The sequence below is a fragment of the Zosterops lateralis genome, assembly GCF_965231275.1.
Source record: "Zosterops lateralis genome assembly, chromosome: 3".
NCBI lineage: Eukaryota > Metazoa > Chordata > Aves > Passeriformes > Zosteropidae > Zosterops > Zosterops lateralis.
In genome coordinates, this window is record NC_139764.1 from 70,343,275 (window position 1) to 70,357,657 (window position 14,383).

The 14,383-nt window shown below is 42.6% G+C and overlaps 1 protein-coding gene across 5 annotated transcripts in view; it reads right to left on the reverse strand.

The window, feature by feature from the left end:
* Nucleotides 1-12,213: 12,213 nt before the first annotated feature.
* The window catches only part of LIN28B (lin-28 homolog B), a gene marked incomplete at its 5' end in the record, with an annotated part of 84,768 nt that continues 82,598 nt past the window's right edge, over nt 12,214-14,383 (reverse strand). For all 5 annotated transcript variants that reach the window (XM_083858118.1, XM_083858116.1, XM_083858119.1 and 2 more), the window contains one exon: nt 12,214-12,745. In XM_083858118.1, the coding sequence (XP_083714244.1) occupies nt 12,373-12,745 (373 nt within the window). In that variant the 3' untranslated portion in view covers nt 12,214-12,372. The remainder of the gene's footprint in view (nt 12,746-14,383) is intronic.

The following is a 14,383-nucleotide window of genomic DNA, read 5'->3' on the forward strand; positions in this document are numbered from 1 at the left end:
TACAGTGCATTTAGAAGCACTAAAAAGTGCTGACTGCTGAAATTAATGGAAATCCCCATTAGAGTCAGCCTGAATGAAAGGGAGATGCTGTACATAAATATTTTAATGGCTCCTGCAGTAAGGAAAAAAATTATTCTTCTTTTCCAAAGGGGGAAATGTTTCGGGAGAATTTCCACTGTCATCTGGCACTTCCAAGCACTTCAGTTTGGAAAATCTAAGCCTCTTATGTGCATCCTTAGCCTCCTTTTGTTCTGCTTACCAGCTCTGTTGACTGACTTATACATACATCAGCTGTAATGCATTAATATGCAAGCCCAGCTCTAGGCTGTGCTGTGAAAAGAAAATTATAACATCTACTGAGCTGTTATTAGAAGAAATTTTGGCATCTGCAGTACGGCTCTTGCAGAGTGAGTGCTACTCTCATGGCCAGGTAAATGGGATATTTCTCATCAAAATCTGCATCATTAGGATGTTGTACATCGTGCTGTATAGCAGGGAGCCAGCAGATTCTTTTTTGCAGCTGCTGCTGTGGCAGTCCTAAGGCATTCAAGACTCCAGGCAGCTCTTCTCTTCCCTGGTGGTCCCTACCCCTTGAGAATGGGATGGGGAAAGATAAAACTCCTTCTCCTGGTCTTGTCTGGCCCAACCCGGGGTTCCCCTCTTCTAAGGTCAGAGAAGTGGGTGTTCAGTGCTCACCTGTTTAAAAGTGTTGTTAAGGGAAACTGGTTTAGTGTTTTAGGGTCTTTTCCCTTTCCTTTGGACTTGGAAAACAACTATTTGTTAGTCCCTTTGAGCCAGCCCTCCCTGTAGAAGGAAACTGCTAAAAGAGAGACATTTTCTTCTCTCAGCCTACCCCCACGGCTGCATTTTTTTACATTTATTGCTTGTACCAGAAGTTGTCACCTTATAGTGTGTGGTAGCTTCAACTAGAGAAGCGGCTCCAGCTGGATCCTTGGTGCTGATGCCAGAACAGAGCGATTTCCCCCAGCTTTTGTTTTATGATGTTTTGATGTGTATCTTTTCAAACAAACAAATAATCACAGGGCAATTGCACTTTTTCTCTAAGGTCTGGGAGAAGATCTTTCCTGTACATTTCATATTAGAGCTAGTGCTTGACATGTACAGAGCTATCTAACAGCCCCTGTAACAACAACAGCAAAATTACACATTGAATTAAAAATAAAAATACAAACAAGGCAGCTGAGCAGATCTGAAAATTCACAAGGCAAGCACCTTGCTATGTAATCTGGAGAAATAAAGCAGTGTACTATAAAGAGACTTGGTGTATATTAACTGTTTTCCTGAGAACCTGAGCAAACCAAGAGAACGAAGTGCAGGAGCAGGGATTTTCAGACCTGTGGTCTCCTTGCCATGTCACTGCAGGTGTGGTTCACCAAGCCCACTTTTTCAGAAGGGGATTGGCACGTTCTGGAAGCTGCTGAAGCTGCACTTAAGACATTTCAATCCTTTTCAGGGAAGCAGGGGCTTGTCCTCCGTGCTGACCTGTGACCTGGTTGCTGAGACCTTGCTGAGAGCCAGTGAATAGCAGACAGGGATGAGATGGAGTAATTACAGTGGGTGAATGGGGAAAATAAAGATGGACCCCTTTCTTCTTTTATCTCAAATAGAGGAGCTAATTTAGGGAACCTTTCTAACAAAAGCTCACAGTGACCCAAATCCTTCCCCCTTTGACTCAGTGGGGACAAAGGGAGGCTCAGCAGCAATAGGTTAGATGGACACTTAAGAGGCACCGGGTGATGAGTGCGGGTGGACCCTGGCAGTGCCGGCACGGGCCTGGGAAGCTCAGCTGGGGGCTCCGGGTGACCCCAGGAGCCCTGTGGCTCTTGGGACCTGCCAGAGTCTCTCTACAGTGAGAGGAAACCAATTGAAAGAGACTCTTGACCTTCTTTATTCTTCTACCAGCCCTTTCTTCTTGTATCCTGTCACTTCACTTGGGCTTTGTGCTGGAAGCATTCCAGGAAATGGATGATTTTGTTTTGATTTTGAGTGGGTATAGCATGTCCCTGTGTGACTCATGAGGGTGACAAGGTTTTTCTGGTAGCTGCTTGTAGCTCTTAGCTGCAAGCTAACAAATACCTTGTGCTACTTAGGGGCTCAAGATCTGTGCTGATTGGTGTATTTTCTTCCATTACCTTCCCTGCTCCTGTGGTGTCTGTCTCGCTGTAGTATTTCAAACACATGTAAAAAGAGGCAGGTGGGCTGTTCTCACTGAAAAAGTTCACCTAGAAATCAGTCCTCATTCCTGCTGTGGAATACACTGTCAGTGCTGTTGATTTGAAAAATTTCTTGTTTGTAGTGAAAAATACCTGTTTTAAGCCTCAGAGATAGATCAGCATATTGTCATTCCCAGTCCCAAAAGCCTACCAGTTGCCAGAGTACTCAGAAAATGTTCATCTTGCAGAAAAATTGTGAAGAACCCTAGGCCTATCTTTGCCACTTTGTCAATCTGAGGACCAGAAAATCTTCAGATTTTCTGAAGAAAAGATCTGAAGATCTATTTCAGACAAAATACTGCAGGTTTTACACCACTACCTGTAGAGATGATGCTGTCTGGTCAAACAGCTGGAACTTCAGCCCCACCCTTGCTATTTCCAGGAAGCTATGTGATGTTTCTAGGAACAAGTTTTTTCCTTCCTCTTTGTGGTTCATGGCCTTCATCCAGCAGGACTGTGGTGACTCTGATGCAGAGCACAGCAACCAGAGGAAGGATGCTCTGCAGAGGTGGCTGTTTCTCAGTAGTACTGGCTCAAGGTGAAATAGTTGCATCTTCTCTTGACTTTGGGCAGTGTGGCTTGTTGACTCAGCTGGATACCAGATGCCCACCAAAACTGCTCTATTAGTCTTTCATCAGCTGGACAGGGGAGAGAAAATGCAATGAAAGACGCACAGGTTGAGATAAGGACAGGGAGCGATCAATCTCCAGTCACTGTCATGGGCAGAACAGACTCGACTTGGGGAAATTCATTACCAATTAGACCAATTTACTACCAAGCATATTACTACCAATTTATTACCAATCAGATCAGAGTAGGGTAATGAGAAATAAAATCTAAAAATAACTTCCTCACTTCTTCCCCCTACCCCTTCTTTCTGGGTTTAGTCTTATTCCCAAAATTTCTCTCTCTCTCCTGCCAGCAGTGCAGGGGAACGGGGAATGGGTATTGTGAATTGTGTGGTAGGTTCATCACAGGTTGTCTCTGCGCCTCCTTTCTCCTCAGGGAGAGGACTCCTCATAGTCTTCCCTTGCTCCAGAGTGACGTCCCTCTCATGGAAGACAGTCCTTCATAAACTTTTCCAGTGAAGTGAGTTCGTCCCATGGGATGCAGTTGTTCATGAACTGCTCCAGTGTGGGTCCCTTCCACTGGGTGCAGACCTTCAGGAACAGAGCGGTTCAGTGTGGGTCCTCTATGGGGCCACAAGTCCTGTCAGAAAATCTGCTCCAGTGTGGGCTTCTCATGGGGTCACAGCCTCCTCTGGGCATCCACCTGCTCCCCCATGGACTTCCATGGGCTGGAGGGGCACAGCTGCTTCACCATAGTCTTCATCAACAGCTGCAGGAGAATCTCTGCTCCAGACTTGGAGAATCTCCCCCTCCAGAATTCTACACTGACCCTGGTGTCTGCAGAGCTCTTTCTCTCACATATTCTCACTCCTTTCTCCAACTGCCGCTGTGAAGAGTATTTTTCCCATTCTTAAATCTGTTATCCCAGAGGTACCACTATGACTGCTGGGCTCAGCCCTGGCCGGCAGCCAGTCTGCCTTGGAGCTGGCTGGCATTGGCTCTGTCAGACATGGGGGAAGCTTACAGCAGCTCCTCACAGAAGACACCCCTGCAACCACCCCCTGCCCCCCACACCCCAAACCTTGCCAGCAAACCCAATATGGGCAGGGGAACAAGGCTGTAGCTTTTCGTATTCAGATCAATTCAGGGCCATCACTTCTTCATGAGCCATAAGGAGAAATAACCCCAAGCCCTGATCTGAAAATGGAGTATTACTGAAACAGATGGAAGGGCACCTCAGCCTATTGGTGCTCTTTGAAGCCTTCTGATAGTCTGTTCCCAAACTCCAGGAGCTGCCACTAATCCTATTTTTTCCAGATTCTTTGGTCAGAGGGGCTAGCAAACCTTGCCCTCTTTTTCCCTTTCTTTTTTTCTTTTTTTCTTTTTTTTTAATCACCTGGTGCTGAAACCATATGTCTGTTCCTGCAATTCTTTTGCTTTAATTCTCTTGGCTTTTGCTGACAGACAAACAGATCCTAGGGCTCAGAGACTGCTGGTGTGGTGCTTGTGCCTGTCCCCTTCATCCTCCCACACCGCAGCAGCCAAGCAGAGGGTCTCTGTGGGGGCAGCCTCTGCTCCTCTCTGCACAGCTTTGTGCAAGACAGCTGCTTTTCAGAAACTCTCAGGCTTGAAACTCCAGAGAAGTTACGGTTCAGCAGGCTTGACTGTGACTTTTTGTCACAGCTGTCAGTGTAGGTCAAGGAGAGATGAAAGAAATGGGGGCTGAATGGAAAGGAACTTGCTGCGCTTCAAGCCCCCACACTTGCTGGGCTGCCTTGGGGGAGAAATGGCATTGCTGCTTTCTTTCATAGGCAACTCCTAAAATACTTCCAATTTTAACTTATTATGCATTATTCTAGTAACATTCAGACAGTATTTCCCAAAATGTCTGATTGCCCCAAATATTTTGGATGCTCCAACTGAAGTGGATATGAAAAACCTGGTTCTTCAGGTTTTCTTATTATTATTTTGTTTGATTTGTTTTCGGTGGGGCATTTTTAGCTAATTGCTTTAAAGAACCCAGCACATGATAATCCAGCACATTTCTAAAAGGGAAAGAAGACAAAAGAACCAGTTTTCTAGGACACTGAAGACCAACACTGGCAGCTCAACAAGGCTGATTTTAAAGCCAGAGCTGATATGCTGTCCCAGCATAGAAGTTAAAGGATTCTGAATGAGGCAAGTAGCAGGTTTCTCAAAATCATAAGAAGGAGGCAACTCCACATTACAAAAAGAAAGGAAAAAAAAAAAGGAAAGAAAAAAAGATACTGGGTCTTTTCTATCATTTTAAAAACTAAAAAAAGAGGGTTGAATTTCCTTATTGGTGCATATAGGATTTTTTACTATAGTGGACAAAGAGATGGAAGTTGTAGTCAGTGGAACTGGAAATGAGGCACTACTTGTTAGCAGCAGGTGATTAAAAAAAACTGGCATGGAGCAGAGCATCTCTTTTTTTTTTTTTTTTTTTTTTTTTTTTTTTTTTTTCTTTCTTTCTCAAAAGCTTTCAGGCCAGATCTGAAACCCAATTAGAAAATATGCTTAAAGCACCCAAGCAAATATGGCTCCAGTTAAAGCTGAGTGCTGAAATTCAATGCTGTAGTTACTGCCCTGAATTTAACAGCCTGTGCAGTCCAGCAGGTCAAACTAGATAAACAACTGGTACTTCTGGCCTGGAATCCTGGATTATTTGGAAGTAAATGGGTTGTAAGCATCTGAACCTCAATGGGTACCTGAGCTCAGTGGTCATCATTCTTTCTGCCTAGTTTGCCTTCTCTCGGGTGGCCCAGCATTAGAAACACCACCAGCCCATCTTTGTTGGTTTATGAACTGTTTGGCTGCTCCAGCCCTGGCTATCTAGGCTAAGAGCTGCGCAGCAAGTAACACCCGGGGCCAAATATTGAACAGACAGCAAACAAAAATCGACCAGCTGCATGTTAACTGAGCATCAGCAGCCTGAAAAGGTGCCCAGGGCTCCATGGCAGCTACTCTGCAATCGTGCAGTGGCCAATGACTGCAAAAAATAACAACTGGTGCAGTCGCATGCTCTTGAGGGGACTACTCATCCTAGAGGTCAACAGCATTGCAGACAACACTGGAAACAGCAGAGCACCCTGCCAAAATGATGTTTACATTCATCAATTGGGACATCACCTAAATTATATTAATATCAGGAGGAAGACATAAAATGAAATCCCTCTTGTCCACCATAGAGTGTCTTCCTGTGCAAGTACACAGGAAGTGCAAGGGCTAATTACATAAACAACTTGAAAGCATGTGAAATTACCTGCATCTGATCTATTTTTGTAACTGGGGAGAAGTCAACTGGTGTTGAGGGAAGGGGATAAGTATGCTAATTCTATGGTTAGTGTAAATAGTTCTTGTCCCAACAGATAGCAAGGAAGATGCAATTCTTTCAAAAATGGCTACATTTGTTTTGGTACTTAGGGTTACAGAAAGGCTGGAGATAGCTTGGAAGCATGTGTCGCAGGACCCACAGAACAGGGAAGAAAATAAACATGCTACTTTTACTGTTATTTCAAAAGGCTTCTGTGATTTCGATGCTATTCATTTGACTAATTAAGATGTTTCAACCCAAAGATTTCTTCTTGTTGGCACAGAGCAATGTTGTTAATGCTGCACCGCAGAGATGACTTTTCTGCAAGGTTAGGAAGGGGGGCCTTGGCTTGCAGCAGTGGATTTAGGTACTGCTGATGATCTGCCTTTGCCTAATGTATAAAACAGGGCTTCCCGTCTATAACATGAAGACAACTGTCCTGGGGCAGCTGCTGAAAGGATAAAAATGCTGACTTTTAGTGGCTCTGGGTAGGAGGGCTGCTCATTTGGGAGATGAGGTGGGAAGAATTAGGTGCTGCTGCTCCTCCAGGTGCTTTGGTTTCAGTCAAGACTAGACACTGCTGGAGAGGAGGTTTCTCCATTTCACTTGTTCCCAGTGACACGGGAACATGACTGGAAGTGGCTGGATAAGTGATTGGGACACATCTTCATAGCTCACTCCTTTTTGAGGACATATATTAGAGGGGTGAGGTGAGGGGAAATAAACTCAAGTTTTCTGTGACTAGAACAGTAGTAGATAGTCACCTATGCAGGTGTTTGTACAAACAGAAAAAAAATCTGCCTTTGTATTAGCAGAGGTTGTTAAATTTTGCTATTAATCACCTGCATGCAGAGCCCTGTGTTAAAACAGAGGCACTGGAGCTGGCATATACAAATCCTTAAATATTTTAATACAGAATGATGAGCTAATGCTAGCCCAGTCGCTAATAACACTTTATGTAATTTAAAGAGCGAATTTCCAGGTAATGAAAAATGACAGCACTTTCCTTTCTAAAAAGAAATCCCTCTTCAATTCAGTTTAAATTAGCATGAAATAGATATATACAAGCTTACAGATTATGGAAGAAGTAATGAAGATGGGATGAGGCTTAAATACCAAAAGCTTTTCAGCCCAGAGAATAACCTAAATGTCTAAATGTCTGATAGCTTTAATGTCCAGTGTATTCTCACAGAGAGTAAGTACCAAAAGCTATAATCCTGCAGTTTAATTTCAATAGCTGAATAGGTTCTGGGGTACAATTTCTGCAGCACTGCAAGTATGATTCAGGTATGAATTAATCATTTAATTCATCGCTCCCCCCCAACAATGGCCTATATAACTAAAATTATTTTTTTCTGAAGGCAATATCCCAAAACTAAGTGAGCATAGGTGCAAAAGAAAACTCCCCAGTGATATGCAGTGTGTTTTTACCATGCAAATAAAGCAAATCTCAAAGGCTCACTGTAAATGCCAATGTTATATGTTTTATTTTTAATCAAGTAATTCTTTTAAACCTCACAATATCCATGACTGACAGGAAAGAAAAGACATTAGGCATGAAATGAGAATATAAAATACATGATATGTAGAAAGGCAATCAGTGCTTTAGTCCCTCAAGACAGTAAACAGGTGAAATGACCTTCAAAACTTCAACTCAAGGCTTTTTTCTTACAACACAAAATTCAAGTGATTTTTCTTTTATTTCACCTTGTAAACAACATACAAGTCAAAATGGACAATGAGGTAATCTATACTACAAAGATAATTTAAAAACACTAAATAAGACACAGTATTAAAGACATATAGAAATCAGTGTTCACTTTGGTCTCTAGTATGGTTTTTGTTATTATCACAAGCAACACATACTAGTTAAAGCCAGTCTGGTGATGTTTGTCAAACAGTTGTTGCTTAACTTAGTAATCCAAGAGGTAGTCAAAACCATTGTCCTTTGTAAAGATGTTCATATATTTGGTTCAATGACAATGGTAGCAAATACTTTGCTACTTTTCAACATTCTCAGAAAAATACTGCCACAGCTGCTGATACACAGCTCTGGTTTATTAAAAAAAAAAAAAAAAAGAAAAAAGAAAAAAGAAGTATGTGTTCATAGATCAACCTCTTGTTATCAGTCAACAGTTGTAACAGGGGTAACACAACCACTGGATCTTAAAGAGGCTGTTGATAAACTAACTAAAATAAGATTGATGCATTTAACAAGGCTCTGCTTGTTTCTAAAACAATACTCAAATCTCATTAAGATTTCTAGGAAATTAAAATCAGTGCATCTGCACATGTACATATCTTCCCAATTACTTTTATATCTAGCACAGGGGAATACATATATATTTTTTTATGATAAACATTTCTTACAGATAAATTAATTAAATTAAATTTAAGACTCAATGCGATTTCCCATGCTCTTTTATAATTCTTCTTACAAAGAATGGTACAAGATCTATAAGCACTTTCTTTTTAATGGGGTTCTATTAACAAAACTAAGTTAGCAGGAACCAAGCAGGAACTCCAAGATAACACTGGTGTAGAATAAAACGGCTGAAAAAGGTGGCCTGCAAGGAGAAGAGGTAGGATCCAAATGAGGTGTTTGGCACTCCCTGACAGCTGGCTAAAGGCAAAATTTTACAAATGGTATTACAATGCCAGATCTACCATTAACTGCAGCAAAAAGTTATTTGGCTCTTCCTCCAAATAAATGTCTTCCTCATGGCCTATCTTTTGTAGCGTGTAATTAAATATTGTGACCTCTCCTTGGGGAAGAGCAAAAAAATATCTCACAACGTCCCTTGCAATTAAATCACATTGAGTATTCTGGGGTGGGGGAAGGGGAGAGAGAGAGATTCTTGCTTCAGGTTTAACCTTATCTCCACTATTGTCAGGAGAAAAATACGTCTGTCTGAGGAGATATTTGAACTATTTCTACTCAAATGAGTTTTATTGTGGAGCGCTCTGGCAAGGACAGGCTGGTGAATAGGGGGAAATCTAGCCTGAGCGAATGCTGCCGAATATTAATTTTGTCCTTAGACATGAAGGAAGAATCCCAAACTCAAGCTGTGCCTCCTCCTTTAAAAGGTTCTCTGCTTATTTGGAGCAGCCAATTGAAGGAGTATAACTGGATTTTTTTCCTACTGCAGCCCAGTGCTCAGTAGTCCCCTGCTGCAGCTTATGCTGCTATATGTTTGACTTAGGCATGTACATTTTTGTCTCTTCTGGAGCTGTATTTATTCTCATGAACAGTGCCCATAATCCTTTGGGCAAAAAAGTAAAAACTTTCAAAGTAATGTTTGGAAAGGTCTCATAATTTCAAATGGATGATTTATCTTAAACAAGTATTTACCATAATGTCTGCAGTGGTGAATTAACAGTTACATATTTAGTACAGATAAAACATATGTACCATAGATCAACAGCCACCTTTAAGGCCACAGCAGCACAAAGGTATGTTCATGCAGTAGATATGAGGTAGCCTTTTGCTGTAAACAGAATAATAATTTTATTGTCACCTATGTAAACAAAGTGGGCTTGAAGCTTTTGTGTTTTTATTCTTCTCCCTCCACCCCCATCCCCCATCCCTCCCCTTCTAGAAAAGCTAAGCACCAGTAACTCCGACTGGAAGTCAGTTGGAGCTGTGGTTGCCCAGCATCTCTGAAAACTCAGACCCTGTGAATGTAAAGACACAAATACTCACATAAACAGCCAGTACAGAATACCACTTCATCATTTCACAGGAACTTATAATACAAAATGCTGAGATCTGATTATCAGAAACGTAGGTCTACGTCAACTCAGAGGTAGTTACTAATATCAGTACATAATACTTATATGGAGATAAAAAGGTCTAAGACTATTTGGTTTGTTCTGAGTAAGCAGGTCTGTAGACTATTCTGTAAAGAAAAAACATTACATGGTATATTCCCTGAGCAAAGTTCTTTGTCCTGAGTATGTTTTGTAACAGTGATAACATTCTAATATATAAAAATAAAACCTTAAGCTTTCAACAATAAGATAGGGTTTGGTATGTGCTCTTAGCAGTTCAGTCTGACTTTGGTGCACACAGTGATTTCAAACAGCACCAATAAAAATCCACGTGTTGAAAACATTTCCTTATCTCAGCTCTGAACTTCTCATGTATAAACAGGGAATGACCAGTTTTCAAATCCACAGTTGCCCATTTCTATAAGGAACTTTGGTTTAAATTTTCAAAGTGACTTAAGTTTTGCATCTTTGCTGTTTAACCTGGTTTTTACACCAACTAGAAGGTTAAGCAATGCCACTTTGATTTGTCTACATAATTTAAATAAGTTTACTATCCTTACGTAAGGCAAGGATGTTCTCTATAGATATATCACATTCAATATCGTCAAAGGTAAGCTTTGCATTAGCACACTGAGAACTTCAGTACAAACCTTGAGATTCTTGCAAACACTGGCAAGGAATTCACAGAAAACAATTCTCTCAAAATTGTGCCCTTCACTGAGGAGTTTGATGACTACCTGTTCACTGAAGCAGCAGCAGCAGCACCAGTAAAAGTCTCATCTGGCAGGACAAGTGGGAAGGGGAAGGCCACGCAGGGAGCCAGCTGCATACCTGTTGTAACCATCGGCTGCAGAGGAGTTACCACAGTAAGACTTTGGCTCGCTCTAGCCTTTCATGCAGGCTGTTTCTTTAGTTTGATTATCCAAGCTTAAACCTACCCGACACTTTCAAGCTTTAACAGCCTGTGTTTATTGCCAATGTTAAGGATTATACAGGTTTCTCTAATTAACTTACATCCACAATGGGATTTGTCAGAGTACGTTATCTTACGTATGACTTGGTAATTCAAAAGTTACAAATGGAAAGTGACTCAAAGTTTTGATAGGCTCCAACTCTATTAACCCCGAGCAAGGCCTGCAGCCCAGGGAGTCTCACTCTGAGGCCACCAATCTTTTTCCTCTTTCACACAGAAGTGTGTGGTCCTAGGGCACTCTGGACCAAGGCTGGTCCCCCCAAGGCTGCAGCCCCCAATTCACAAGAAGCAGATGATGCCCAGGGCTTCTAGCAAATTTGCAGATCGCTTCACTCAGGCTGGTCTGCATCCACACTGTATCATCATCTAGGGAGGCTAGCTGAGCAACCCCAAGTACCCATCAACCTTCAGTCTTAAGAAACTATTTAGCCCAGGATCTCATTGGCTTTGTATTTTGTTTTCTTTAAAATCCAAACAGACAACAACAATCAAAATCCTTAGGGAGTTCTCTCCATGGTATTTCAAACAGGAGATAAGGGGGAAGACCCTTCAAATTGAGGGACACTACTTGGGACCAAGAGATATTGCTGCTGCTGCGGCTACTACTGCCACCAAGGTACCCTAAATGTTCACAGTATACAAATGGCTAACCAGGATGGCATCCTGACACCACTCAAAAGGGTCTGTTTGGTAATGACTTATACATTCTCCCCTACACAACAGACATCTAAATTACAGTTACAATCATATTAATTTAGCAAAACCATCACAGAAATTACACATTCATTGTCTTTTCTGGAGCTTTAAACTCCACACCAACAAAGGGTGGTGGCAATGAGAATCATTTTGAGTCATGAAACTGCCCTGCACTGGCATAGGGAGGGGAGGGGTTTTGATACTTTGTGGAGGTGAAAAAGGAAGTAATTCTAATTGATGGGACAGGGGATGTCTTAGTATCTTTAGTACCATTATGGCAGCTTTAAAATATGGAAGTATCCTTTGGTTCACAAGAGAAGTAACAGTCTTGATGTCAGTTCTTTGTGTGGTTTATCAGGTTTGGATTGTTTCTGAGTGAAATTTCAGAAAACTGGGTTTTCTTGTTTGCTTTTTGAACGCATTTGGAAACGGGTTCTAGGAAGGAGTTCAGGAACATTGGGTACTGTGACTTTTGCTTCACAGTAATGTCTGGTGGGATTTGGAGAACGGTCTGATGGAAAAATATATATTTATAGATATGGACACATACACACGCGCATGCACACTCATACATACACACAGAAGGTAAAACGTAATGCACCCTGCTCAAATGTATTTTGTTTGGAGTGATTTGTCTATCAAAGAAAAAACAAAACAAAACAAAAAAAACATTCACAGTTCCTCAACAGTAGTTAAAATTCCAGGTCAGCTACTGAAAATGAATTATTTCCCCTGTACTTGCATGAGGTAGACATCCCAAGAGGGTAAAGAAAACGGAACATTACGATAAACGCATTAAGTTTTTTTCCTTTTCTGAACAGAAGGCCCCTTTCTGTTCGGTTCTTCAGGCGACGCAGACAACTTACTCGACGAAGCTTCCTGTGGTGACCTGCCCGAGCGCTCCGAGATCTCCGCCCTGCCTTCCTGAGAGTATGATGGAGACGAGAAGCCGTGCGTTCCTCCCCCTTCTCTCAGGAAGGCAGATGTGGAAGGCTGTGGTTCGGCTTCGTGTCTTCCCTGAGAACTAGTGGGCTGCTGCTGCGAGACAGTTTTATGGGGGCAGTTAGCCACCATGTGCATGATGCTCTGACAGTAATGGCACTTCTTTGGCTGCGGAGGTAGACTACATTCTTTAGCGTGGTGGTCCAGGCCACCGCAGTTGTAGCATCTAAAACCAAACAGAGACAGAAGATGGAGTTATGCAATGCAGCGTCCCCCGGCACGGTTTCCTGCGGGCCAGGGCCCGGCCCCACTAGAGGGCACCAGATCTCCAGCCATGCCCGCCCGGTGTCCCCGCTCGCCCGGCACCCGAGTCCTGCTACACCCGCGCCTGCCGAGGGGGGAAGGAAGGAGGGATGGATGGATGCTCCGGCTCGGCCGCTCCCGCTGCCACCTCCCGAGGGACGTGCCTGCAGCCAGGGAAACACAAGCCCGGGGGACGCGGTGCCCCGCCACGAGCAGGACCGGCTCTGTCCCAGGGCCCGGCACTTGGGCTCCTCCGGCTCAGCCCAGGCACGGCGGGCCCGGGGCTCGGGCCAAACCTTCACAGTGGGGACACAGGGTCTGTAATGGCATCTAGGGGTTCGGCTCAAAACAAACTCAGCAGAGCCCCGGGAAGAGTCATTAAGCTCCTGTGTTTGTTTGTTTCCTCTCAAAACTCCCAAGCCACGGGCACATGGTTGCAGCCGGGGCGCCAGTTCCCATGGGATGCGCTGCCCAGGGGTGCAGAGTGCCCCCTCCAGCCGCAGGGACAGGGCTGCGCCCACGCTTCTCACAAGTGGCTGAAGCCCACAAAAACTCTTCTATTAACCTTGTTAGCCAGGGGAGTCCTGAAGAACTCTCCAGCAATTCCTTACCGAATCCTTTGTAACACACCCCAGGAACACCAGTTATTGGATTACATTATTCTAACATACGATACAAAGAAATAATTACACGCCCTTGGCATGGTGACCTTATGTGCACCACTGAGTTTTCTATTTTGGCCGCTTTTGTATGGTTTCTGTTTCTTTGTTTTATAAAACCTGCACTGAATGCATAGACATTTCATTTATAATAATCTAATGTTACTGGAAAGAACTAAACTGTTTTTGTTGTGGGGTTTTTTTGTTTGTTTGTTTTGTTTTTTCCTTTTTTTTTTTTCCTTTCCCTAACCACCAACTAATTAAAAAAATTATTTCCCAAATACTTAGGTCTGTGGAGTCAACTTAAGGATTAAAAAACAGACTGTAACTATAACTATATATGAAATACTGCAAAGTGTTCTGGATCAAGCCCACATAAAGGTATCTTACATTTTCAGATTCTTGCAAAGTAACAAAGCATCGTTTGACTACTTTTTCTAGCATTTAGTAGTCTCTACTAGTTTATACAACATCAAGAAGTTTAGTCCACACAAAGCTTACGTACAGCCGAAGTCTCACCTCCTGAATATGCTTTACCTTGCAAAGAAATGCTATTGATGAAACCTGTGTAATTTTTAAAAAATTACAAATTGCAAATATCAACATTTGTAATTCCACTCCAAGAAACAATCCCTGGCACCTCCCACTTCACATCTCTTTATCACTAGTAGCAAGATACCAAACATATCTTCATTTCCACAGACAAATGAAAAAATAGCACAAGTTGGTCACGGCAGGCTGCCTGCCATCATGTCCTACAGGACTGACCAATAATTTAAAGAAGTTAAGTAATGAACAGAACTTCATTATCCTTTCAGAAATTATTGTGATTTATTGTTGTATCTTCCCTAAAAATAAGAAAGAAGAAACCAAGCCCAGTACAATGAATTCTGCACTTCTAC